This window comes from Thalassophryne amazonica, chromosome 5 (genome assembly GCF_902500255.1).
Source record: "Thalassophryne amazonica chromosome 5, fThaAma1.1, whole genome shotgun sequence".
Taxonomy (NCBI): domain Eukaryota; kingdom Metazoa; phylum Chordata; class Actinopteri; order Batrachoidiformes; family Batrachoididae; genus Thalassophryne; species Thalassophryne amazonica.
The window spans coordinates 96,248,803-96,275,570 of record NC_047107.1 but is presented as its reverse complement, the minus strand read 5'-3'; the positions used below and the strand labels follow the sequence as shown (position 1 = coordinate 96,275,570).

The window sequence follows — 26,768 nt, the reverse complement described above, 5'->3', positions numbered from 1 at the left end:
GAAAGAAAAAGGGAAAATCAAAGATCAGGCAGGCAGCAAATGCATTTGCACGTTCAAAAAGAATTCTTAAAAAAGTGGAAGCGATGCAAGAAAGTCATGCAGTGGTGCACGCTGAAGAGACAGAGACAGACACAGCCTTTCACAGAATCATTTCTATTCTTGGTTCTGAAGAAGAGCTTTGTTGGACGTGCTGCTCAGCCAGTGAAACAATTCTGGTGCACAATTCTGTTTTAAAGAGCGTTAAGCTGAGAAGGAAAAGGAACTGAGAACAAAGCAGGAAGTGAGTGTGAAAGTAAAGCAGGTAAGAATGCAGATACAGTAGTGTTCAGAATAATAGCAGTGCTATGTGACTAAAAAGATTAATCCAGGTTCTGAGTATATTTCTTATTGTTACATGAGAAACAAGGTACCAGTAGATTCAGTAGATTCTCACAAATCCAACAAGACCAAGCATTCATGATATGCACACTCCTAAGGCTATGAAATTGGGCTATTAGTAAAAAAAAAGTAGAAAAGGGGGTGTTCACAATAATAGTAGTGTGGCATTCAGGCAGTGAGTTTGTCAATTTTGTGAAACAAACAGGTGTGAATCAGGTGTCCCCTATTTAAGGATGAAGCCAGCACCTGTTGAACATGCTTTTCTCTTTGAAAGCCTGAGGAAAATGGGACGTTCAAGACATTGTTCAGAAGAACAGCGTAGTTTGATTAAAAAGTTGATTAGAGAGGGGAAAACTTATGCGCAGGTGCAAAAAATTATAGGCTGTTCATCTCCAATGATCTCCAATGCTTTAAAATGGACAAAAAAAAACAGACACGGCAAAGAAAATGGAAAACAACCATCAAAATGGATAAAAGAATAACCAGAATGGCAAAGGCTGACCCACTGATCAGCTCCAGGATGATCAAAGACAGTCTGGAGTTACCTGTAAGTGCTGTGAGAGTTAGAAGACGCCTGCGTGAAGCTAATTTATTTGCAAGAATCCCCCGCAAAGTCCCTCTGTTAAGTAAAAGACGTTGGCAAATTGTAACCTCTTCTGCACAAGAACACATCAACTGGCCTAAAGAGAAATGGAGGAATATTTTGTGGACTGATGAGAGTAAAATTGTTCTTTTGGGGTCCAAGGGCCGCAGACAGTTTGTGAGATGACCCCCAAACTCTGAATTCAAGCCACAGTTCATAGTGAAGACAGTGAAGCATGGTGGTGCAAGCATCATGATATGGGCATGTTTCTCCTACTATGGTGTTGGGCCTATATATCGCATACCAGGTATCATGGATCAGTTTGGATATGTCAAAATACTTGAAGATGTTGCCTTATGCTGAAGAGGACATGCCCTTGAGATGGGTGTTTCAACAAGACAATGACTCCAAGCACACTAGTAAACGAGCAAAATCTTGGTTCCAAACCAACAAAATCAATGCCTCGCAGATGTGAAGAAATCATCAAGAACTGTGGTTATACAACTAAATACTAGTTTACTGATTCACAGGATTGCTAAAAAAAAGCAGCTTGAACATAATAGTTTTGAGTTTGTAGCGTCAACAGCAGATGCTACTATTATTGTGAACACCCCCTTTTCTACTTTTTTTTTACTAATAGCCCAGTTTCATAGCCTTAAGAGTGTGCATATCATGAATGCTTGGTCTTGTTGGATTTGTGAGAATCTACTGAATCTACTGGTACCTTGTTTCCCATGTAACAATAAGAAATATACTCAGAACCTGGATTAATCTTTTAAGTCACATAGCACTACTATTATTCTGAACACTACTGTATTTGCAAAGACGTTCTCCTGCATCCTAATGCACGAGGCGTTCACACTGATATCACAGTAGCTCCGCCTTCCACTCTCTTATGGCACATGGAGGAAGAATGATGGAAGGAATGATTCAGTGATTTACTTATGTATTTTTGGGGGGGGATGACACTGATGTAGTGTGAAGATGCAAATGATCACTCACAATATTCTTCCACAAAAGAATAAAGCACAGGCTGGAATTCTAAACTTTTCAAACATAGGCCTGCTCTCAGAGGAAAAATTCTGTTAGTGGACAAGACAAGACTCAGTGGGTGAAACAAATGGATCCTCAGGACTCCTCCTCTTCTGGATCACCATGATGGTGCCAATGATGGGATGCGATTGTTTATATCGATCAGTCATAACATTGTTATTCACTTCACCTGTCAGCGGTCACAGTGTCATGGCTGATCAGTGTTTTGTTTTGTTTTTTTTGGTTTTACTTTAACGCCCCATTGGCACTTTCCCCTGGAGGGTCACAGCTTGAAACCTTGAGAATCCCTAGAGCAGTGACTGTCCAAACTGTGGGTGGTGACCCCCTAATGGGCTGTGAAGAGTCATTAGTTTGGCTTTTGGTTTTGAATTTTATAATAAAGTTTAAAATTATCCCAAATATTTATGATTGAGGTGTGATCACTCCTTTTTAGATGCAGACTAACGAGCAGATCTGATTTGATGCAGGTGTTAGTTTTGGGGATGAAAATTTACAGGGTGATTCCATAATTTATTCCTCAGAATTGAGTGAGTCCATATTTTTTTCCCTCTGCTTGGTCTAAAAAGTAACCGTTAATGACTGCCACAATTTTTTTTTCTTGATTTCTTATAGTGTTTCTTAAAGCCAGAAAGTTGTCATTTGAAATGACTTTAGTTTTGTGTCATGTCTGTGATCTGCTTTTTTTCTACAAAATTAAACAACTGAATGAACATCCTCCGAGGCCAGTGATTCCATAATTTTTGCCAGGGGTTGTACGATGTCATGTGTGCAGAAACAACCGTAGCATACCCAAGTTTACACTGATCCTTTGAGAAAAACCTGTCATGCTGGCAAACACGGCATGACATCACTGAGAGGCAGAGCCTTCAGCTTTCAGGCTCCTCTCCTGTGGAACCAGCTCCCAATTCAGATCAGGGAGACAGATACCCTCTCTACTTTTAAGATTAGGCTTAAAACTTTCCTTTTCGCTAAGGCTTATAGTTAGGGCTGGATCAGGTGACCCTGGACCATCCCTTGGTTATGCTGCTTTAGACGTAGACTGTGGGGGGGTTCCCATGATGCACTGTTTCTTTCTCTTTTTGCTCCGTATGCATCACTCTGCATTTAATCATTAGTGATCGATCTCTGCCCCCCTTCACAGCATGTCTTTTTCCTGGTTCTTTCCCTCAGCCCCAACCAGTCTCAGCAGAAGACTGCCCCTCCCTGAGCCTGGTTCTGCTGGAGGTTTCTTCCTGTTAAAAGGGAGTTTTTCCTTCCCACTGTAGCCAAGTGCTTGCTCATAGGGGGTCGTTTTGACCGTTGGGGTTTTTCATAATTATTGTATGGCCTTGCCTTACAATATAGAGTGCCTTGGGGCAACTGTTTGTTGTGATTTGGCGCTATATAAGAAAAAAGTTGATTGATTGATTGATCAAATCAGATCTGCTCGTTAGTCTGCATCTAAAAAGGAGTGATCACACCTTGGAGAGCTGTTGCACCAAGTGGACTGACATGAATCATGGCTCCAACACGAGAGATGTCAATTGAAACAAAGGAGAGGATTATCAAACTCTTAAAAGAGGGGAAATCATCACGCAATGTTGCAAAAGATGTTGGTTGTTCACAGTCAGCTGTGTCTAAACTCTGGACCAAATACAAACAACATGGGAAGGTTGTTAAAGGCAAACATACTGGTAGACCAAGGAAGACATCAAAGCGTCAAGACAGAAAACTTAAAGCAATATGTCTCAAAAATCAAAAATGTACAACAAAACAAATGAGGAACGAATGGGAGGAAACTGGAGTCAACATCTGTGACCGAACTGTAAGAAACCGCCTAAAGGAAATGGGATTTACATACAGAAAAGCTAAACGAAAGCCATTATTAACACCTAAACAGAAAAAAACAAGGTTACAATGGGATAAGGAAAAGCAATCGTGGACTGTGGATGACTGGTTTTACATAATTATTGTATGGCCTTGCCTTACAATATAAAGCGCCTTGGGGCAACTGTTTGTTGTGATTTGGCGCTATATAAAAAAATTGATTGATTGATTGATTGGATGAAAGTCATATTCAGTGATGAATCTCGAATCTGCATTGGGCAAGGTGATGATGCTGGAACTTTTGTTTGGTGCTGTTCCAATGAGATTTATAAAGATGACTGCCTGAAGACAACATGTAAATTTCCACAATCATTGATGATATGGGGCTGCATGTCAGGTAAAGGCACTGGGGAGATGGCTGTCATTACATCATCAATAAATGCACAAGTTTACGTTGATATTTTGGACACTTTTCTTATCCCATCAATTGAAAGGATGTTTGGGGATGATGAAATCATTTTTCAAGATGATAATGCATCTTGCCATAGAGCAAAAACTGTGAAAACATTCCTTGCAAAAAGACACATAGGGTCAATGTCACGGCCTGCAAATAGTCCGGATCTTAATCCAATTGAAAATCTTTGGTGGAAGTTGAAGAAAATGGTCCATGACAAGGCTCCAACCTGCAAAGCTGATCTGGCAACAGCAATCAGAGAAAGTTGGAGCCAGATTGATGAAGAGTACTGTTTGTCACTCATTAAGTCCATGCCTCAGAGACTGCAAGCTGTTATAAAAGCCAGAGGTGGTGCAACAAAATACTAGTGATGTGTTGGAGCGTTCTTTTGTTTTTCATGATTCCATAATTTTTTCCTCAGAATTGAGTCATTCCCAGGGGCGTAGGTTTGCATATGGACCATAGGGACAAGTCACAACCAATATTTTGGGATGGCAAAATAGTCCCTACCAATATTTAGCATTTTTGTTTATATAACAAAATCATTCACTATTTTTTTGCGAACTCGATACTATAATTTTAGTCGTCACGTTTTGTGTTTTCGACGTGCCAGAATGACAGGGTTACCCATGTTGCAATTTCATTGGCTCACGTTCTTCTCACATGGACGTAAACAAAGCGCATCTCGTGGCAGGCAGTGCTTAATTTGTAAAGTGGGAGGTCCCGGAGCGCAGAGGATGGGTGGCTCCGGTGCAGTGTTGCCAGATGTACGATAATTATCGTATTTGTACGATAGTTTTGCCATCTGTACGATGTACGATCTATAATGGGAAAAAACCCAATATGTACGATAATTTCAGTTGGTTGCCCAAACACGCATCTCTCTCTGACACCCAAGAATCATTTTGCAGGCGTTGCACTCAGGCGGCATCAAAGACACACCACACACAGGGCTGCTGCTGGCTTTGGGCTGCCGGGACAGTCATTTGAAAGCCCGCCCCCTCCCCATACAAAGTAATGAGTTCCCATCCAATCTCTGCAGGACAGGACAGGAAGATTCCCCAACCAACATCTTTTTTTTTTTTTCGAAACTGTATTTCAACAAATGCAATAACAAACGAACAAAACACAAGAGCAAAGAGATATACAAGAAAAATAAAAAAAAAGTTCAAGTTCCTTATGGAGGTGTCAACATTTTTTCTGTGTTCAACAAAATCTGCACAAGTGGCCATGGCATCGGATGACGACAGCGACCTCGAGGTTGAATTCGACTCTTTCTAGTCTGGTAATTAACACGTTTGTGTTACTTCACAGTCTTGCTTGTGCATTTGCGTTCTTTTTGTGCCATAGTTTCCCCATTACTATAATTACTGTTTAAAAATGTGACATAAAATTATTTGTAAATTAAAAAAAACGCTAAAATAGCTACGTTGTATGTGTTTTGTTTGTGTACGATAATTTCTCCCAAAATACGATAATTTTGAGGTTTTGGTATGATAGTTTCATATTTCATATCTGGCAACACTGCTCCGGTGCAGAAAAACAAGAAGGGTGGGGGGAGGGGTTGCGAACAATGCTGTGCTCCACACTTAAAATAAACTGCACACACCTTCACAAATGACACTAATACCCTGCCTTTTCCTCAAAAAATACTACATTTATGTTTGCTGTCTGTCTATGTACTTTTCTGTCACTTTTGCGCTCTTTTTCATACTTTTCCCTCGTTTCAAAAGTCACCGAATGCACTTTACTGTAATATATGCAACATATAACACACTGTTGGAAAGCACGGGTTCTTGGCTTGCTGTCAGTGTTGAAATTTTTCAGAGTGAGGGCTTACATGAGAACTTACGGTAATGAGAATCAGCGGCGCACTAGTGTGAAACTTCCGTGTTTTTCCTCTGCGTTATGACATCACAGGCTTACGTTTACCGTAATACACCATATATATCATTGGAAATCCCTTTTTTTTTTTTTTTTTTTGGCAAATTAGGTTGCCAGATACCTACAACTGCATTATTGATGAAGAGAATAGATTATACATCTTGTTTGCAAAAACTTTTTTTTTTTTTTTTTTTTTGTTAGCTCCACAAGTTTTTTTTTTGTTGTCTTGTTCTCTCAGGTGTAGGCCTATAGAATAGATTCGTGATTTTGGGTGCAATTTTGTTATTTAAGCTATTTGTTTGTTTGCCTACACACTTAATATTGTAAATAAAGTGTTAAATTATTCAGCATTATGTCGTCATATGTTATGTATTATGCTGTACTTGTGCGTCTAATGGTATGAGTGGGTTAGGGGGTGATGGTGGTGAGCAGGGGGGCCGGGGGGGTGTGGGGGGTGTGGTATTGTCCCTACCAAAGCTGAGACCAAACCTACGCCCTTGGTCATTCCATATTTTTTTCCCTCTGCTTGGTCTAAAAAAGTAACTGTTACTGACTGCCACAATTTTTTTTCCTGATTTCTTATAGCGTTTCTTGAAGCCAGAAAGTTGCCATTTGAAATGACTTTAGTTTTGTGTCATGTCTGTGATCTGCTTTTTTTCTACAAAATTAAACAACTGAATGAACATCCTCCAAGGCCGGTGATTCCATAATATTTGCCAGGGATTGTATAAGTCCAGCACATTGTCATCAAGTCGTGCACTAGATCATATTTGTGAATAACGATGACCTTCTCTCAGTGGGTCATCATGGTTATTGATGTGACCTTTCAGGATGCTGACAGCTCCTGTGAATGTGAGAATGGGGCTTTACTGTATGACATTATAAAGGGATGTGATGACAATTCATTACCTCATTCTGCTGTGCTCAGCCAATCAAGCGCTAGCAGAAACCTGACTGCACCAATCAGCTGTTGGTAGAGCAGGTAGAAACAGAAAGTGTGCACGTTAGGGGTCCCTGAAGACCAGGATTAAAAACCACTGACCTGTACATCGGATGAGTCACACAAGTACACAGCAAAGTCGGCTAACCTACGGGCTTTCTACAAATTAGTTCATGGATGCAAAATTTGTCTTTTTTTTAAACTGTGTTTATATTTTTGATCAAATTTTGATTCAATGTGTATATTTTCTTCTATGAATATCAAAACCATGACAGGTTCCTATTTGTAAGAAGCTAAGACAATTTGTGGTGTCAGTGTGAAGCCCTCGAAAAGACAGACGTGAACACAACAGGACTTAAAAAGTAGGAAAAAAAAATCAGGGAACCTTCTTAGTGTGTGTGTACTGTCTGCGCAAATGTCTCGGGAATAATATAACCATAGATTGAATAAAAATCGCCATATTTCAGTCTGCTAAATGTTGAGTTTCATTTGCTCCACCCACTGATGTTTAGCAACCAATGATATTTTTCATCTTTCATTTCAGAATCATAATTATTTCTTGGAATGGCTTCACCTATCTGGATGTTTGCATACTATAAATAACATGTCAGAGCCTCCGCTGTGCAGAGTCTGCACAGAAAGACGCACGGGATTTAGCGTCCAGGTCACTGAGCACCTCGGCTGTGTGACTCACCGTATCCCACAGTGGGCAGGCCCAGGTGCTTCATGCGGTTCTTAACCAGCTCCGACAGCTCCTGTCTCTCAGAGCGCCGATACAGGTTGAGTCGCTGCTGGGAGATGCGCTCAGCTCGTGTGGAGGGTTTGGTGTTTTTCCTGCTCAGACGCCGTGCCCACTGCATGCTCTTCTTCCTCAGAAGTGGGCGCTCTGATTGGTCACTCGTGGCTGAGTTTCGGTAAGCTGTCTTCTCCTTCCAGGACTCTGTGCACTCACGGTGCTCCTCCCCCTGCACTGTGTTGATGGACACCTGAGACTGGGATTTAAGGATGGCAATATTAAAGAGCAAATGTTACAAAGCAACAGGGGAAATATGTCAATATACAGAAAAAGACAGAATTCTGAAGAGCTTTTTTTAAGTGGTAGATCTTTTGCACAATTTCCTGGTTCCTCACGATCGTGTTGCTCATAAGACAATCTTGTCAAAAAGTATTGAGTTAATATCTCATGGAAGGTCCACATTTAATGTAGGTTTGCATATTTTTTTGACATATATTTTAGCAATCCTGAAGTTACATCCAAATGATTGTGCTGACTGGCTGAGCGTCACAGCGGTGGGTTGCAGAGGCACTCCACGTTAATTTGCCCCATTAATGGAGTCATTATGAGAACACAGGCAGGAGGGATGAGCGACCACATCACAACACTGAGACACCACCACTACATCCACCAACAACACAAACAACATCATTTTGATCCTGCTAGTGTGGCTGCAGCACAACAATCAGTCTACAGGAAACTATTTTGCAAGACTGATGCTGTTGATCCAGAATGGCATCTTGAGTTTGTGACAATAAAAACTGACAGTGCAATAATAACATTTTCAGGGTTTTTTTTTTTGTTTTTTTTTGTAAAATTTGTAACATTTCCTGATAGTATTTTCTATACATACTTACTGCAGTTAAGGGCCACGGGGGCTGGAGCCTATCCCAGCAAACATAGGGTGTGAGGTGGGGTACACCCTGAACAGGATGTCACTCTGTCGCAGGGCCACATATAGACAAACAAACACATTAACACCCACACACACACCTGTGGACAATTTTTAAAGTGTCCAATCCACCTAACCTACATGTCTTTGGGTGTGGGAGGAAGCCGGAGCACCCCAGAGGGAAACCATTCAAACACAGGGAGAACATACAAACTCCACACTGAAAGGCCACAGGTGGGAAGCGATCCCATGACCTTCTTGCTGTGAGGCAACAGTGCTAACCACTAAGCCACCTTGCTACCTTATCCTAATAGCAGTAAAATAAAACTCAAAATTTCTTAACAAACGGTCTTGAAATTCGCTCAGTGAACTCCTTTTGAGTGAATTTTTCCTTCTTTAGGTAGATTTTATTTTAACTTGTTAATGTTAAAAAACATCTTGTGACAAAAAAAAGCTAATAGAAGAAGTATAAATTGACTTAGAATTTCTTGACATAAGATCTTGACATTAGGGTTGGTAAGGTTGGACTTTACTCATGTGAAGCTCCTCGAGGCAGCTTTTTTGTGATTTGGCACTATAAAAAATTAAATAAACTGAAATTGAAATAGTTGAGAAAACACACTGAGTTTATTTGTCTAGTATTAGGAAGTATTACATATTTTACAAATAACAGTAGTCTAAAAATCTTGTTTTATCTCAGATATGGCTCCAAAAAAGATGTTTCCCAGGCTTTCACTTCAGATTTTTAAAATGACCTAAAAACAAGACCTTGTATCTTACTGACATTTTACTTCAGGGAATTTGTCTTGTATTAAGTGTAGATTTGATTTTTGATTAGAAATTAAACAAATATATTTGGTAAGGTTTTCCATCTTTGGAATGAACCACTACTTAAAAATTTCAAATCTACAGTCTAAACATCACATCAAAGTGTTTCATTGGTTGTTTTGCTCAGTGTAAATTCTTGTGTAGAATTTAGTGTCTGTAGATTAAAGATTAACAGCAGGATTGGTGGAACAAGTGGTGAGTGCACTTGGTTTCAGTGCAGAAGGTTCCTGGTTTAAACCCCATGCCTGACGCATTTCTCTATGCAATGTGAAGTTGTGTCAGGAAGGGCATCCAGTGTAAAACTTGTTCCAGTTCTGTGGTGACCCCAGCTAAGAACAAGGGAGCAGCTGAAGGGAATTACTTTACGAGATTAAAAGTAGTCTTTTATACGGGCAGTGATGTTATAAACACCATCACAATGTTATAGGCACCATCACGTTTTAACATGATATGACAGCTGAAGAGTTTAAATCAAATAAAGTCACTTTTGGATCTTACCTCTGCATAGGTCTGCTTGCACTGCAACAAAAGGAAGAACAAACATCCAAACAAAAAGAGAAATGAAAGATGGGTGCATTCAAAGCAAGCAGAAAAAAAATTAAATCTTCAAATGTCACCATATGAAATAAAAGGTGTATTTGTGACTGATACTTTCTTGGTGATGCCTGGTGAATTTCCCTCTACTTGTTTAACCAACCAACAGCTTTGATTCCAAGTATCACACTGGCCATTAACAAATTACATTTTTGTTTTACTTTGCGCAGAAAAAGGTTTCATTTAACTGAAACATCCTCCATAACTCAACAAAATAAAGACAGTTAAAAGAGAAATAGCAGCATTATTTAGTGTGTTTGCTGGAGGGTTAGGGTTAGGGTTAAAATGGTTCTTTAAAAAAATAATAATAATCGCCAACTAAACATCCAAGTCACAATCCAAATTTAATAGATACTTTCCTTGATTGTAAACAAATTTCTATTAGGATTCATTAAAATTTGTTGATTGTTTTTTATGAAAGTAGTGCAATTCTACAAATAAATCACACATAAAAAAAAAAGACATTTAACAAGGAAACACTGTATGTGTCCCCAAACCTATGACTGCTTTCTTATTAGCAAAGAATCACAGACAGGGAAGAACTATTCAGTTTTTCATGCAAGATTAGGTCATTCAAGGTCATTCAAAATTAATTTTTGAAATGTGATCAAAGGAATAAAACAAAGTAGTGGGATTTACATTATGTGTTGGTCTTCATCTGTCTGACTTCGTTGAACATAATATTCATGGAAATGTCATCTTTTAGTCTTGTGTCAATAATAACAACACAATAAAACTCTGTCGTGTTGCGAATGCAGCTGCCACTGGTGTGATGCTAAAATAGTTTTGCGAAGACGAATACAAGTTATCAGCAGTAGCTAAGCAGAGCTAGCAGCCACCTGCCAAGCTTATTGTAGGCGAACAACGACCACACAGATGAACAAAACACCCCCACCCCAAAAAAGAAATGGCAGAAACAAAAAGCCAAGCTCAAATAGGAGCGTTGTATCAAACTCAACTTACCTCAGACATGGAGAACACATGTGACTCAGTGCGGTAGAGTCCTATCGGAATCTCTGCACTAGACGAACAAAGCTTCTGAAAGAGTCTGCCGTAAGTCCTGATCCAAAGGTCCTCCTCTGTGATCTTCATCTGACAAGAACAGCCAGAACACATCAGCCATTTTACTGTAACTCATTAAGGACACGAATGGATGCTGCAGCGTTCCTACTTACGACACATAGGTATCCAGAGCCCGGCGTGGTGTCCAGACCGAGGAGAAGTCTTGCAATAGCTATCATGTAGTCTTTAACAAATGACTGCCAAAGCGAAAGGGAAAGATTTGCAGTTTTAAACTTTACCAGACAGGTCAGGCTGAAATCACCTGTTTTAAAAATATCTAAGGACCATATAACCACAACATGCTGCTTTAGCTGCTCTACAGGTTCGGCTGCTCTACCTGCACAGATTTGAAAGACCTGCAAAAATAATTCTTGATGCCTTTTATGACGACTTGAAGTAAATAAAAACAAGCAAATAATTCAGTTGCCCCACCTGGTAAAGCAGTGTATCCAGCATGCTAATACTGAACACTCTGCCAGCAGCGAACGGCAGGCGGAACATGAAGGCCAGGTTGGAGCCCTTATCACGCTCTATCTGGAGAGAAACACAAAAAGAGACTTCAGAACACGATCAAGTGTTTGCACGATTCCTGATCACACTTAATTAAGACGACGGGTTCTACAGCAGGTGTCACTTAAAGTACCAGAACAAGGAAACATGAGAGACACAAGGAGGAGTCTGCAAATAACAGACATGAGAGGTGAAATGTCATTTTAACTGATCAAGATATTTGATAGAAGCCTGGTTTGAAGAATCTAGAACACAGCCACAATATAAATATTTACTAGACAGCTTAATCAGCTGCTCTTACGCTCTGCATGTTACAAACCTTTTAGGTGTTATTCATTTACAATTACTGCTAAAAATGAGATATAATGAACAAAAAGATTTATCATTTGAGAAATGTTTTGAAAAAGTGAAATGATATGATTAACTGCACTCAGGGAACCGTATACTTGTACTTCCACCAACAAACTGAATCTCATCCCTTCTTAGCACTCTACATATGCCTATATTTAATGTATTTATTTATTTTTTACCTTTATCAAGGAGATTATGTTTTCTTTGTTTGTTGTTTGGTTGGTTTGTTTATTAGCAGGATTACACAAAAACTACTGAGTGATTTTCTTGACACTTGGTGGAAGTGTGGGATATGAACCAAGGAGGAAACTATTAACTAGTGGAGCAGATCCAATTAATGTTTCTTTAAATGTAGACCAAGCTTAGAGAAATCATTTAACTACAGCACAGCACTCGTAGAGCGCAAATCTCCGCCAACACTAGTTTCCAATTCCACAACATCTGACCTTGAAAAAAAAATTCAAGGTCAATGTCCTGTTAGAAGTGGCTTTTCCTAAGATAAATTAGATGTGATCAAATGTCAGGAGTATGTATTTAATTCACACACTTGAATCAAAGTTTTTGTGGTTTTGTCAGGGTTTTTTTTTCAACCTTTTCAGATTCTGAATTCTTTTTCAGATCATTTTCACAGAACAATGGTTATCTCTACTATTTGCCATTGCTTGTTGGCACTTGGTTTCTGACTGATAACTGGAAGACAGACAAACAGGCATAAAATTGGAACCTCCATCCAGTTTTGGTGGTGTAGGTAAATCCATAACAGAAAAAGGAGAGTTATTGAGGCATTGAGATATTATGCAAAATGTACACCAAATGGGCTTTTCAATATTAAATTTAAATGGCCACAAAATCCACAGTCCGGATCAGAATCAGAATCAGAGTCCGGTAGTGCATAATCACATTTGAGTTGAGGTCAGTCATGGCAGTACAGTCCTGCTCAACATTACTGGCACCCCTGAATTAAAGTACAGAAATTAAAATATGTTTAAAAATAAATGCAAATTAATCAGTGTAGTACAAATATAATTCATTTATTTCATTCATTTTCTATACCAGCTTATTCCAGTCAAGGGTCACAGAGGGGCTGGAGCCTATTCCAGCAGTCATAGGGCAAGAGGCCGGGTACACCCTGGACAGGACGCCAGTCTAAGAATATTTAATAAAATGTGTAGAGTTATTGAACAGCAACAAATAATGACTTCAGACTAAAATTAAACAAAACAATACAGACATAAAAAGTACATGTGACTGTTACTGGATAAATTTACAGTAAATCATCACTTTTACAGCCAGTTTTCTTTAGACAAGTCAGGGGATTGATACATTAAGATTTCCAAGTTACTGAATATGTTTAGAATTTCATGTACCTCAAACATTAAGACATACACACTGTGTGGTAAATCTGTCTGTAGGAGGCAGTTCTCAAAAACTGAATTCTGAATGAGCTACAGGCTTCTTTGGATGTAATGTTTATTTCTTGTATTATCGATTAGAAAGCTTCATGGTGAAGTGGGATAATACAAAAAATATAATTTATAAAACAAAATAGATCAAATCTATGCTCTGCCCTTCCACTGGCCTTCTTTTTAAAAACAAAATAAAACAAAAAAACAAAACTTCAAAGTCAAGGCTGCCAATAATTCTGAACAGGACTCTTATTTTTATTGACTTATTGAGGCATTGATTTATTTTTTGCCCTTGTGTGAGTGATTGGGGTAATGTGAATTGTACGACTCAGTGTTGTAATTCCTCCCCTCCCCCTGTTGTAACAGCTCACCTTCTCCAGTTTGGAAAGTGCTAAGGAGTAGCAGTCCTTTGCTCGAAACTGCATGAACCTCATGTTGGATGGATGGGTGAGCTCGGTGATAATGCTGAGACTGGGGAACAATCTGAGAGCAACGGCAGAGATTAAATGTTTAGTTTGAGGATGATGCATTTAATTTCGGTTGCTAAATAAAAGTGCATCTTCAGAGCAGTTTTTTCAGAATTTGTGTTGCATTTTGGCACACTACATGTATTTCCTCAAGTGTATATGAATAAGAAATTTAATAAAAGACAACTGATCAAACTCTCATTATGTCATGTATCAAAGCCAGTGCATTACCTAAACATAGTCTGGACATTGACAATGGTCTTGGCGTCTGCCATGTAGTCTTCCTCAGCACTCATTGTACTTTCTTTATCCACAACCACCAGGTTGTCAGCATAAATGATGCCACACTGGAGCAGGTTGTCCAAGCTGTCTCAGTGAGAAACAACAGTGCTATTTGTAATATTTCATTCTGACAGGTCAGTAAATATTCATCATCAGTGTTGGAATATCCATATACTTAATTGTGGTTGTTTTTTCCAGGTCTCATCTGCACAGATACAATAAATGAATATATTTATGTCATTTAATAATTTTACCCACAGCCAGTCAGTGAGGGATGAAGCAACTCAGGTTACATATGCAGTATTAAACCATAAAATAAGTTACCTCAAGGCACTATTTAAAAGTAAGGTCCAGACCAGTGATTTGCAAAGTGCGGGCCAGATAGCTGATGAGCGGTCATTAAAACTGAATAAACCTAAATGCCTCTGAATTTCAATTTTGTTGAAAAAAAAATGAATTAACCAAAGAAAAATTGATACATTTTAAAATGTAATCAAAAGTCATAAAACAAAGCCATGGGACTTACAGTAAATGATGTGTTATGCTGTTATTCTCGTCTGACCTTGTTTAACGTAATACATCCATATGAAAATACTTTTCTCATGTGTCAATAACGTGTGGGTCCCAGAACATTTTCAGGTTTCAGAATGGTCCCCAGTACTATTAACTTTGGGAATACCTGGTAGAGATGTTACCCATTCCATGGGAAAGCACACTAGTAAAATCTTTAAGTTCAAAATTAAAAATCCCCCAGTGTTTTTTGATTATAGGAAGAAACCTCAAGTAGACCAAACGCAGTGGAGTGATCATCTGCTATAACCATCAAGACAGAACAGCCACAACATATATTTGACAAAATATGAAATAGCAAAATAAATAGTAAGTAAGGGTGTCACGAATCCCAAAAAAGATGATTCTCATGTATTAAAATAGTTTGTTATATTAAATTCCAATATTAATACTCATGAATAAAATGCCTTTGTCAACATAAAAAAGTAATTAAAAAAGAAAGAAAGAACGCAAGCCAGACCTGAGGTCATTACTTCAAATTCTTTTACAAAAAGCTCAGGATATCTACTTTGTCTGGTGAGAGGCTACTAATAACAACAACTTTATGTCTACGGCACGTTCAGGTTAAATACCACAAAGTCTGAAAGGGATTTTTTTCTCTGAACTTGGTTTCACAGCACACACTCACTGATCGATCTCAGTGTGAGCCGTGCGCTCTTTTCATCATCCTCTTCCTGATCGTTCTTAGTATTTATTGCACTTCTTGACTATGACATGCATGATGTGCATGGAGTGTGAGGAACTCCAAGTGACACAGACCGTATGCTTTCATCACGCTCTGTTCATGTGAACATGCAGCTTTATTCTCTGCTCACAATCAGCTCACAGTTAGATTTAATTGATATCTGCATCAAGGTTTACGCAGTTTTTACTTTGAAAACAATCATGACAATACTTCTGTACCTCACACTATTATGGAAACTTTGCAAATAATCCATAGATCATATGCATGCCAATCCATGTCCGCAGGAATCACGGATCAACTATGACCTGTGATACTACCAACAGTAAGCAGTACATTAGTGCTAGCAAAATTTATAAAACTGAGAAGATTATTTTGATGAGTTGTGAAATAGCTTGAAAACCAGCAGGAGGTCCAGCTGGTCAAAACTGTTGACCCCAGAACCTTCATCAACACTCGCACAGACTTCACACACCCTATAGCCCACTGTTATTTATTAATTTTGTTACATATTTTTGAAGTCACTTTGTGTATAGCATTTTAAGACCACATATGTTGTTGTTCGGTAGTATGTAAATAATCTGAATTGAATTAAATTGCTAGTGACTGTGCTAAAAATGGAAACGTTTGCCCCGATGGTGAACATGATCATTAAATGAATAATTCAAATGAACGGGTTTCATCATACTTGTCAATAGTGCCAGCCATGAAGTAAACCATTGGGAAACAGCAAATGGCTTCCAAGAAGTGGTTGTCAGGTCTGCAGGAAAGAGAAAACACCACAAATCAGCATCTCATACTAATTATCTTTACAAAACATCCCTGGTGACTTTGCCGAAATCATTTCCTGAAATGCACTTTCCCATTAGGAAAGGGCAGATGCACTAATAATTATTGGCTTATGAAGCACCAAATGGAAAATACGCCTTTATTTCAAATACACAGGGAGGTTTTATGTGGTTGCTATGGAAACACCTGAGGGTATCTCATTACCAAGTTTCAAGTGCAGTTTATTTGAATGGGCTTCTGTGGACATTTAGCTTAAACTAATGAAACACAGCGAGTTAGAGAAAAGAGCTATATTCTCCGTGTAAGAAAAACATGGGACTTCCAAACATGTCTAATGACACAAATGGGCTTTATTATGCAGACAAAATGGTCATTTATCAAAATGGAAAAACATTTTTGTATCTCTCTTGAAATAAAGTCCCAAGCGGAGAGAGAAGTGCATCGTTTAGGGCCCCTTCACACATAACACGATTGAAGCCAACTAGCGCACGAAGAAGGAACTGCATGCCATTTGTGAAAAATCGGAGCTGCCACCAACGCCTCAACACCTATCGTTACAACCATTCATGCACACAACTGGTTGAAAGACAGAGAGTGCCCGATGAGAGCCCATTCAATCACTCTCGCAGCAGGTGTCGGCCAAATTCCAGGTGACACACATGAACATCTAATACTGCTCGCGGAGCACTTAGGAATTGTGTGGCCATTCGTGCTGTCAGAAAGAAAACAGTAAGCAGGCGACCACTTTTGAGCTGGCTCTGTCTAAGTGCCCCCACGACTGTGGAGTTGCCAAGGGAACATGTGGTTTGCCAGAGTGTCTGCTCCCCCCACAACACGTGTGCTTCACGTGCTCCCCCACCACAACACATGCGGTGTGTGCACCCCCCCGTCCCACCACAGGCGAGGTGCCTGTCATCTGATCACAGAGTAACACCTTGGTCTGTGCGCTGAATGGACAGGGGGTGTGGCTGGCTGCCAACAGCAGCAACTGTTAAGATCTCTGGTCCTGGATGTCATAGCCGCAGAACAAGTACCATGTTTTGACAGACAGGACCTTACTGTCCACCATGACTTGTGTGTGTGTGCTTGCTGTCCTCACGTGGAAATACATAAAAACATATAACGCTTTTGCGAAGGGGTGGAGAGCGCGCACAGCATGCTCACTGATAGGCTGTCCCAGCTGAAATAGACTGTCAGTTCATGTGGACACACAGCAGGTGATCTGAATGTCACATCTGTCTGACAGGGCACGTGTGTCCTGTGAGCGCCACGCCGCAGGACTATATGACAAGCCAACAGTGCGACAAATGCGCCACTTTTAGTCATGTATCAGCAGAAAGATGCAGTAAAAAACGCTGTTTGGTCAGTTTTCACAGCGCTGCCGGCATGACCTTCACATGCCATGTATAATAATGTCCGCTACTGAAGTGTGCAAACAAGAAAAAAGAAATTTCCATGGAAAGGCGCTCTGTCTGAGGGACTGCATGGCCCAATGCCACCATACTTTGGAGTGAAGCTGCCTAGTGGCAGGTGCGCGCACGTGGGCCCCATGTGCATGCTTACTGGCAGTGTTATGCATACACACACATGCGCAGCTGAGTGATAATTACAGCCTCGTGCACGTGCATGTGAGGAAAACAGCACTCCAGTCTGCAATACAGACATTTGGAGATCAGGCAGTCTACAGCACCTTTTTTGGCCATCTGACAGCAGTCTGTGTCATCTACATATGCTCTGGATGTGATCTGACAGGTGTGGATGAGGCAGTCTGTCTGCGCTCCGACACTGCAGACCACTCCTCTTTTCCTCCTGACTGCATCGGATTATGGCAATATTTGCTGTATTGGGCATGCTTCCGGCACATTCTTGCTATGAGTGACGGGGGCAAATGTCTCTTGTCCAAGGACAAAGACAGGTTGCGTGTACGTGATTCTAACCAGAGGTCTACAAATTTTCAGGCCAGCTCCTACAACCAGCAGAGGGATTCTGTCAAAAAGAGATTTTTTTTTTCTCCTCTGGAGACAACAAGTGGAAATTTGATTGGATAAAACAAAGCTCTCTTCTATATAAGCTGATCTGCACAGCTCCGAGTAGCAGTCATTTCACTGCTGTAAATACATGTTAATAAAAAAATAAATAAATAACCAAAACAGTTGTTGGAAAATGCATGCAACATGAATGAAAATAGTAAATTAGAAAAATACATTTTCTGATTCTGACAATATCAAGGCAGCACAGAAGACCTTGTTGGCCCTGACAGGCCACCACTGCTATTGTATTATGGGACTATTTCATTCTTTAAAATAGACACACCGATATCATAATATTAAGGTCAGAGAATCAACAGACTATGCCATCTATGCCATATAATGTATAGGCATATTGTGAATCTAAGTACACAAATCATGCGATGTTGACAGTCTCCTGACTGTGTGAGAAACAGACTTTCTAATGAAACAAATGCTGGGCTGAAGGAAACGTAGACTTACGGATAGTCCAACAGCAGCACTATGGGGTTGAGCTCCTTTCTAGGCCGATAGTAGGCTCGCAAAGGAACAATGAAGTTGTAGAGACCATTCCCTGCCGTCTCAGCAGAGACAATGATCAGTTTATTCTTGAAGCCGTACGCTTTGGCATCTTCAAAGCTGCTATGTGTACAGCCCTGCATGGAGAATATTCAACACAATGTAAACCAGGATTTTGATGAAGACTGTTTTCTGTATACTTTAAATAATTTAAGGTTAGAACAAAGCTGATGTAATACTTGTCTGAATGTTGTAAGAATGAGCTGTTGTGGCTAACTGCATGTGAGTTCACCTTATCCAGACGGAGGCAGCAAAAGGGAGCTTTTTGTGGTAGGAGGTGGCAGAGAGTTGGAGAGCTGCCGATGTAAGGCGAGTTGGGGGGGTAACCTTTCACAAAACTGACAGAAGAAAAACAAGTAAAGAAACAGTGTACTTTACGTAACAACCCTCCCTTTTGGAATTAGAGAGTTTGGGACAGCTTTTTCATTAATTATTCATTAAGGATTTTTCATTAAATACTGGATATACACCAACCTCTCTGCTGACCTCTGTGCTGATAAAGACACCTCACTGAACCTGTTTTGTTTGAAATTCCTGTCAAATAACTTTAAATCATGCATTAGTAAAACTTACAATTAAAAGTCACCCTGAGCGGATCACTCAAGCTATTATTTTCACCATTTTATGTTGTTAAATATATTCAGCTCATGCCTTATGCAGATGACTAATTAATAGGGGTGTCGGAAAAAAAATAGATTCACGTCCGAATCACGATTCTTATTTATTACGATTCTGAATCCAAGAATCGATTTTTAAAAAGCATTTTTAAACATTTTCTTGCTTACTTGCTGCGTGTACTGCTTGTCAGGCAATGGCTTCCGTACTACAGCGTCCCCGCGAGGGGAGGGTCCGGCGTGCTTCAAACATTCGTGAGCTGCAGCTTAGCATGGCGGACGAAGAGCTAATTCAGCCAGCACCATCTTTGCTGAAGGCAAATGTTTGAGCGCATTTTGGATTTTATTATTTGCTGCGTAAGAAGGAGCTTGACATGACTTATGCAGTGTGCAAAATCTGCAAAATGAAAGTCAAGTACTTCGAAAACACTTCAAATCTGCAATCCCACATGCTACGGCATCACCCGGAGCTAAAAGAGGAGAGCAGCGGTATCTGCCGACTACTGACCAGCACTTCGCTAAACTGCCAGCCAACTCTGAACGAGCAAAGCAGATAAGTAAATTTACATCTAGAATCACTTGATTAACCTTGTAAAGCTACATTTTCTTAAACATAAACATTTTTTAAGTAATATAACTATTTCTCATAGCTCTTTGAATCGAAAAATCGATTCTAAATCGAATTGTCACCCTACGAATCGTAATCGAATTGAATTGTGAGTTGTTGTACCATTCACATCCTTACTAATTAATAATCAGTATCAACTGCAGTCCACAAACATATCTGTTGTACTGCATTTGTCAGCAGTAATGCATTGACCAGTATTAAGGTCCCTTCACACGTAACACGAAAGACACAGAAACTGGAAGAAAATCCACAAACCAAACACGAAATGGGGAACCATGAACCATCGTGCGCGAGCACAAACACAGTCCGAGCAGCTGGAACATGCTGCACCACATCATGCCGCTGACGTGGAGAAAAATAAAATAAAAACCAGCTGTATATTTAGTGAATATCACTGGGCTGATATAAATAATAAAAGGAGATGCAATACAGAACCCTGCGGTTAAATAACCATGGTTAAATGAAAAATAAGTGCCACTCACAGGATTCGAAGCTGCAATTTACAAAAGCTGTGATTATCATTATGTATTCTATATCTGTAGTTCTTCAACCATCTAAATTATCTATATCCGTATCTGTACTGGTAGTGGGTGGGGCCTAAACCGGAAGTGGGCGTCATTAAATAAGCAAAGGTCAATACCCCGTACAGTTGTCCAGCCAGTTTTCATTTTTAAAGCAAATTATTCTGGATAGTTTAACTACATTAATGTCAACTCAGTCATTTGTACAAAGTCAACATAAAATAATGCACTAATTCTGAAATGTTGAACATTAACACACACAGATGCCAAACTGCATAATGGGCAAACTGAGCTTGTGATCACTGATTGGTTGATTCATTTAATCAACACAAAACTTAACATGTGTGTTGGTTTTTACAAATAAATGTGTATTTGTAAAATATGTCAATTTTTTTCCATTTGTTAAAAAAAGGCATTTGCAATACTGAAAATTCTGTTTGTTAAATTGTGATTCAGTCAGGCAGCAACAACCATGTGATATAACCGGGCATCATTCACACTGCCATCCAGTAGATGGCAGTATTCTTTGTATTTGGCCCATCTACTGGATGGCATATTACATACTGGCATATTACAACCCCAATTCCAATGAAATTGGGACGTTGTGTAAAATGTAAATAAAAATAGAATACAATGATGTGCAAATCCTCTTCAACCTATATTCAAATGAATACACCACAAAGACAAGATATTTAATGTTCAAACTGATAAACTTTATTGGTTTTGTGCAAATATTTGCTCATTTTAAAATGGATGCCTGCAACACGTTTCAAAAAAGCTGGGACAGTGGTACGTTTACCACTGTGTTAAATCACTTTTCCTTCTAACAACACTCAGTAAGTGTTTGGGAACTGAGGACACTAATTGTTGAAGCTTTGTAGGTGGAATTCTTTCCCATTCTTGCTTGATGTACGACTTCAGTTGTTCAACAGTCCGGGGTCTCCATTGTCATATTTTGCACTTCATAATGCAAAACACATTTTCAATGGGTGACAGGTCTGGACTGCAGGCAGGCCAGTCTAGTACCCGCACTCTTTTACTATGAAGCCACACTGTTGTCACACGTGCAGAATGTGGTTTGGCATTGTCTAGCTGGAATAAGCAGGGACGTCCCTGAAAAAGACTTTGCTTGGATGGCAGCATGTGTTGCTCCAAAATCACAAAATCAAGCTACCATCACAGATGCTGGCTTTTGAACTTTGCGCTGGTAACAATCTGGATTGCCTTTTTCCTATTGTCTGGAGGACATGACGTCAATGATTTCCAAAAAACAATTTGAAATGTGGACTCATAAGACCACAGCACACTTTTCCACTTTGCATCTGTCCATTTCAAATAAGCTCAGGCCCAGAGAAGGCAGTCGTGTTTCTGGATTTTGTTGATGTATGGTTTTCGCTTTGCATGTTAGAGTTTTAACTTGCACATGAAGATGTGGCGATGAACTGTGTTAACTGACAACGGTTTTCTGAAGTGTTCCTGAGCCCACGTGGTAAGATCCCTTACACAATGATGTCAGTTTTTAATGCAGTGCCGCCTGAGGGATGAAGGTCACGGGCATTCAATGTTGGTTTTTGGCCTTGCCGCTTACGTGTAGAAAGTTCTCCAGATTCTCTGAATGTTCTGATTATATTATAGACTGTAGATGGTGAGATGTAGATGGTGGACGTTGAGAAACATTGTTCTTAAATGTTGGACTATTTTTTTCCACGCAGTTGTTCACAAAGTGGTGATCCTCGCCTCATCTTTGCTTCGAACGGCTGAGCCTTTTGGGGATGCTCATTTTATACCCAATCATGAGACTCACTTGTTTCCAATTAGGTGTTCTTTAAGCATTCATCAACTTTCCCAGTCTTTTGTTGCCCTGTTCCAACTTTTTTGAAATGTGTTGCAGGCATCCATTTCAATATGAGCAAATATTTGCATAAAGTCTATCAGTTTGAACATTAAATATCTTGTTTGTGGTGTATTCAACTGAATATAGGTGGAAGAGGATTTGCAAATCATTGTATTCTGTTTTTATTTACATTTTACACAACGTCCCAACTTCATTGGAATTGGGGATGTATGTTACTATGCTTTTTACTTTTTTACTCTTTTACTATGCTTTTTAATCTTTTAATTCATTTTATATATAAATTAATTAATTGAATTGAAATTGAGGGTCAGCCTACCCATAATGCAGTTTGGCATCTGTGTGTGTTAATGTTCAAAACTTCAGAATTAGTGCATTATTTTAAAATCAAAATTTAAAATTATATTTTCACTTTGTACAAATGACAGACTTGTCATTAATATAGTTCAACTATCTGGATGAATTCCTTCCAATCGAATCAATCATGTGGGGCAGCCTGGACAGGCAGTTCGGGTCCTCCGCTCCCGAATGTCTTGTAGAAAAAATAGTGTCAATTGCGTTCAGAGACCACTTAAACAGATCCATTTTTGCTGTTTCCAGAAGAGCAAAGCTGACAGCCTCACAAACAACACGCCACAGAAGCAGGAAAGATAAGGAGGGAGGGAGAAGAGAAAAATGCGACCGTCTCGGCCGTGAGCAAGGAGGCAAAAAAAAAACAAATTTTTTTGGTCCACTCCTCTATACAGATCTTCTCTAGATCTTTCAGGTTTGGAGTTTCAGCTCCCTCCAAAGATTTTCTATTGGGTTCAGGTCTGGACACTGGCCAGGCCACTCCTTGAAATGCTTCTTACGGAGCCCCTCCTTAGTTGCCCTGGCTGTGTATTTGGGGTCATTGTCATGCTGGAAGACCCAGCCATGACCCATCTTCAATGCTCTTACTGAGGGAAGGAGGTTGTTTGCCAAAATCTCGCAATCCATGACTCCATCCATCCTCCCTTCAATACGGTGCAGTCGTCCTGTCCCCTTTGCAGAAGAGCACCCCCAGAGTATGATGTTTCCACCCCCATGCTTCATGGTTGGGATGGTTTTCTTGGGGTTGTTCTCATCCTCTAAACATGGTAAGTGGAGTTGATTCCAAAAAGCTCTATTCTGGTCTCATCTGACCACATGACCTTCTCCCATGCCTCCTCTGGATCATCCAGATGGTCACTGGTGAACTTCAAATGGGCCTGGACATGTGCTGGCTTGAGCAGGGGGACCTTGCTGCCCTGCAGGATTTTAAACCATGACAGCATCATGTGTTACTAATGTAATCTTTGTGACTGTGGTCCCAGCTCTCTTCAGGTCATTGACCAGGTCCTCCTGTGTAGTTATGAGCTTTCTCAGAATCATACTTACTCCACAACGTGAAATCTTGCATGGAATCCCAGACCGAGGGAGATTGACAGTCATCTTGTGTTTCTTCCACTCTCTAATAAATAATCATAACAGTTGTCGTCTTCTACCAAACTGCTTGCCTTTTGTCCTGTAGTCCATCCCAGCCTTGTGCAGGTCTACAGTTTTGTCCCTGGTGTCCTTAGACAGGTCTTTGGTCTTGGCTATGGTGGACAGGTTGGAGTGTGATTGATTGAGTGTGTGAACAGTTGTCTTTTATACAGGTAACAAGTTCAAACAGGTGCAATTAATACAGGTAAAGAGTGCAGAATAAGAGGGCTTCTTAAAGAAAAATTAACAGGTCTGTGTGAGACAGAATTCTTGCTGGTTGGTAGGTGTTCAAATACTTATTTGCAGCAATAACATACAAATAAATTATTTAAAAAAATCATACATTGTGATTTCCGGATTTTTTTTTTAGATTATGTCTCTCACAGTGGACATGCACCTAAGATGAAAATTTCAGACCCCTCCATGATTTCTAAGTGGGAGAACTTGCAAAACCGCAGGGTGTTCAAATACTTATTTTCCTCACTGTATATCATCATGGCCTAAAATAAGATTGGTGGGACTTTATGTATATCTATCACAATCTAAAATTTCAACACTATGAATATGTAGTAGTTGCTGAAATTTTGAAGACCCACTCTCTCAATGACTACTTGTCCAGATAATTACAGATAATAAAACTATATAGAGAGAAAAGGATAAAAATAGATGAGGAATATTTCAGTGTTTGACAACCACCTGACAAGTGAATGTTGAGAATCAATTAAATGCAGCTTCACGGTCACATTTTTAAACTACAACCCCATTAAACACGTATTGCAAAGAACTTTCAAGTCCATCCATCCTCCTCAACAACAGTTAAGACAAGAACATCGGTAACTGTATCGGACAATATTCTTTTATAATGATGACATTCTGGACATCAAAAGCACAAAACCTGTTTCGATTAAAAACTTGAACACTGCTCTGTATCAAAACTTACTCTGACCCGACTGACCCCTCCTCGTCTGATTGGTTGGTCTCATCCTCTGACTGGTCGCTGAGGAGGTCACAGGGTAGAATGGCTGATGAGTCTGCTATTTCTAAGACAGGTGCAATGCTCGGCCGGCGGCTCTCAGCGCCGTTCTCTGTCGGCAAGGTCAACTTGTCACTTTCTTTGGGCGGATCGGGATTTTGCAGATCAATGGCTACAGTGCCTGAAAATAATAAAAGTTTAAGTGACTGAACACAAGAAAATTTTAAATCGTAATAATTAAAAATAAAAATAAATAAAAATTTACGATAATGTGATGAGAAACCAGCGTTAAGCTGCATCTTTTCAAATGAACGGCTTATAGGATATAAGTTTCAAAAATTAAGGCCTGCATGAATATTTGACCTGCATACAGGAAAAAAAATGTATTCAGACATTGGCACTGCAATCTCAGACAAATCCTACTCCTTGTTGAGCTGTTTGACCTCGAGGAGAAAATGTATTGCTTTAAGAACAGTAAAATAACTAATTCATAACTACAAGAATTGACATGCAGCTTTTGTGTTGACCATATTTTCTGGCGTATAAGTCGCACCGGTGTACAGAGTACTGAAGTGATGACATCACAGCCCCTTGTGAAGTGCACGACTGCTTCCTCACTCACTCATCTTCAACTGCTTACTCCAATTAAAGGTTGCGGGGGGCTGGAGCCTATCCCAGCAGTCATAGAGCGTGAGGAGGGGTACACCCTGGACATGATGACAATCTGACGCAGGGCCACATATACACACACAAACACATTCACAACCACACACACACACACACACACACACACAGACAATTTAAAGTTTCCAACTCACCCTGCATGTCTGTGGATGTGGGAGGAAGCCGGAACACCCGGAGAGAACCCACGCACACCCAGGGAGAACACACAAACGCCACACAGAAAGGCCACAGGTGGGAATTGAACCCATGACCTTCTTGCTGTGAGCCAACAGTGCTAACCATTAAGCCACCGTGCAGCCCTGTCTGGTTCCTAATAAGGGTTAAAATTAATGCATTTTCAATAGTGCTGTGTGTCCTACATTTTTTAAAGAGCCAAAATCACTACATCAAGGGGAAAATCATGACAAATCTGATTTTTAAAAGCTGTAATTATTTTCCAAATGACTGAGTCATTTTGTGAGCCATCATGAAAGAAAGCTGCTTAAAGATTGTGGTAAGTGTTGCTGTTGGCTCTCTGTTTACGTTTGTGCTGCACACAGCTGCTCTGGGTTTCATGATAAGTGTTAATTGTTGAAGCCACATCAAGAACATGTGTGGTAGAGTGGCCAGACAGAAGCCAGTCCTTAGTAAAAGAAAAAGGCAGCCCATCTGGAGTTTGCCAAAAGGCACTTGAAGGACTCTCAGACCATGAGAAACAAAATTCTCTGGTCTGATAACCCTTACCAAAAAGTAGTATATGCAAGTATGTTTCAAGTATACTTCTAGTTTACTTTTTTTTATACTTATCAGTACTATTTTTTGGTAAGGGAAGACAAATATTGAACTCTTTGGTGTGAATGCCAGATCTGAAAATGGCTGTGCACCAATGCTCCCCATCCAAACTGATGGAGCTTGAGAGCTGCCGGAAAGAGGAATGGGCAAAACTGCCAAAAGATAGGTGCACCAAGCTTGTGGTATCATATTCAAGAAGCCTTGAGGCTGTAATTACTGCTAAAGGTGCATCAACAAAGTACTGAGTAACGGGTGTGAATACTTATGTACAGGTGCGTTCTTAGTTTTTACAATCCCATTGAAGGTGGGACGTTGTGTAAAATGTAAATAAAGACAGAATGCAATGATT

At 39.9% G+C, this 26,768-nt stretch overlaps 1 protein-coding gene across 1 annotated transcript in view; it reads right to left on the bottom strand.

Moving 5' to 3' along the window:
* si:dkey-21e5.1 (potassium channel subfamily T member 1) overlaps positions 1 to 26,768 on the bottom strand; it is a 312,548-nt gene that overhangs the window by 24,797 nt on the left and 260,983 nt on the right. The window contains exons 20-30 of the mRNA XM_034170913.1: positions 24,932 to 25,145; positions 19,124 to 19,229; positions 18,796 to 18,968; positions 16,206 to 16,277; positions 14,215 to 14,349; positions 13,888 to 13,999; positions 11,682 to 11,783; positions 11,363 to 11,446; positions 11,151 to 11,279; positions 10,092 to 10,112; positions 7,793 to 8,090 (exon numbers count right to left, since the gene is read on the bottom strand). Of these exons, the coding sequence (XP_034026804.1) occupies positions 7,793 to 8,090; positions 10,092 to 10,112; positions 11,151 to 11,279; positions 11,363 to 11,446; positions 11,682 to 11,783; positions 13,888 to 13,999; positions 14,215 to 14,349; positions 16,206 to 16,277; positions 18,796 to 18,968; positions 19,124 to 19,229; positions 24,932 to 25,145 (1,446 nt within the window). The remainder of the gene's footprint in view (positions 1 to 7,792; positions 8,091 to 10,091; positions 10,113 to 11,150; positions 11,280 to 11,362; positions 11,447 to 11,681; positions 11,784 to 13,887; positions 14,000 to 14,214; positions 14,350 to 16,205; positions 16,278 to 18,795; positions 18,969 to 19,123; positions 19,230 to 24,931; positions 25,146 to 26,768) is intronic.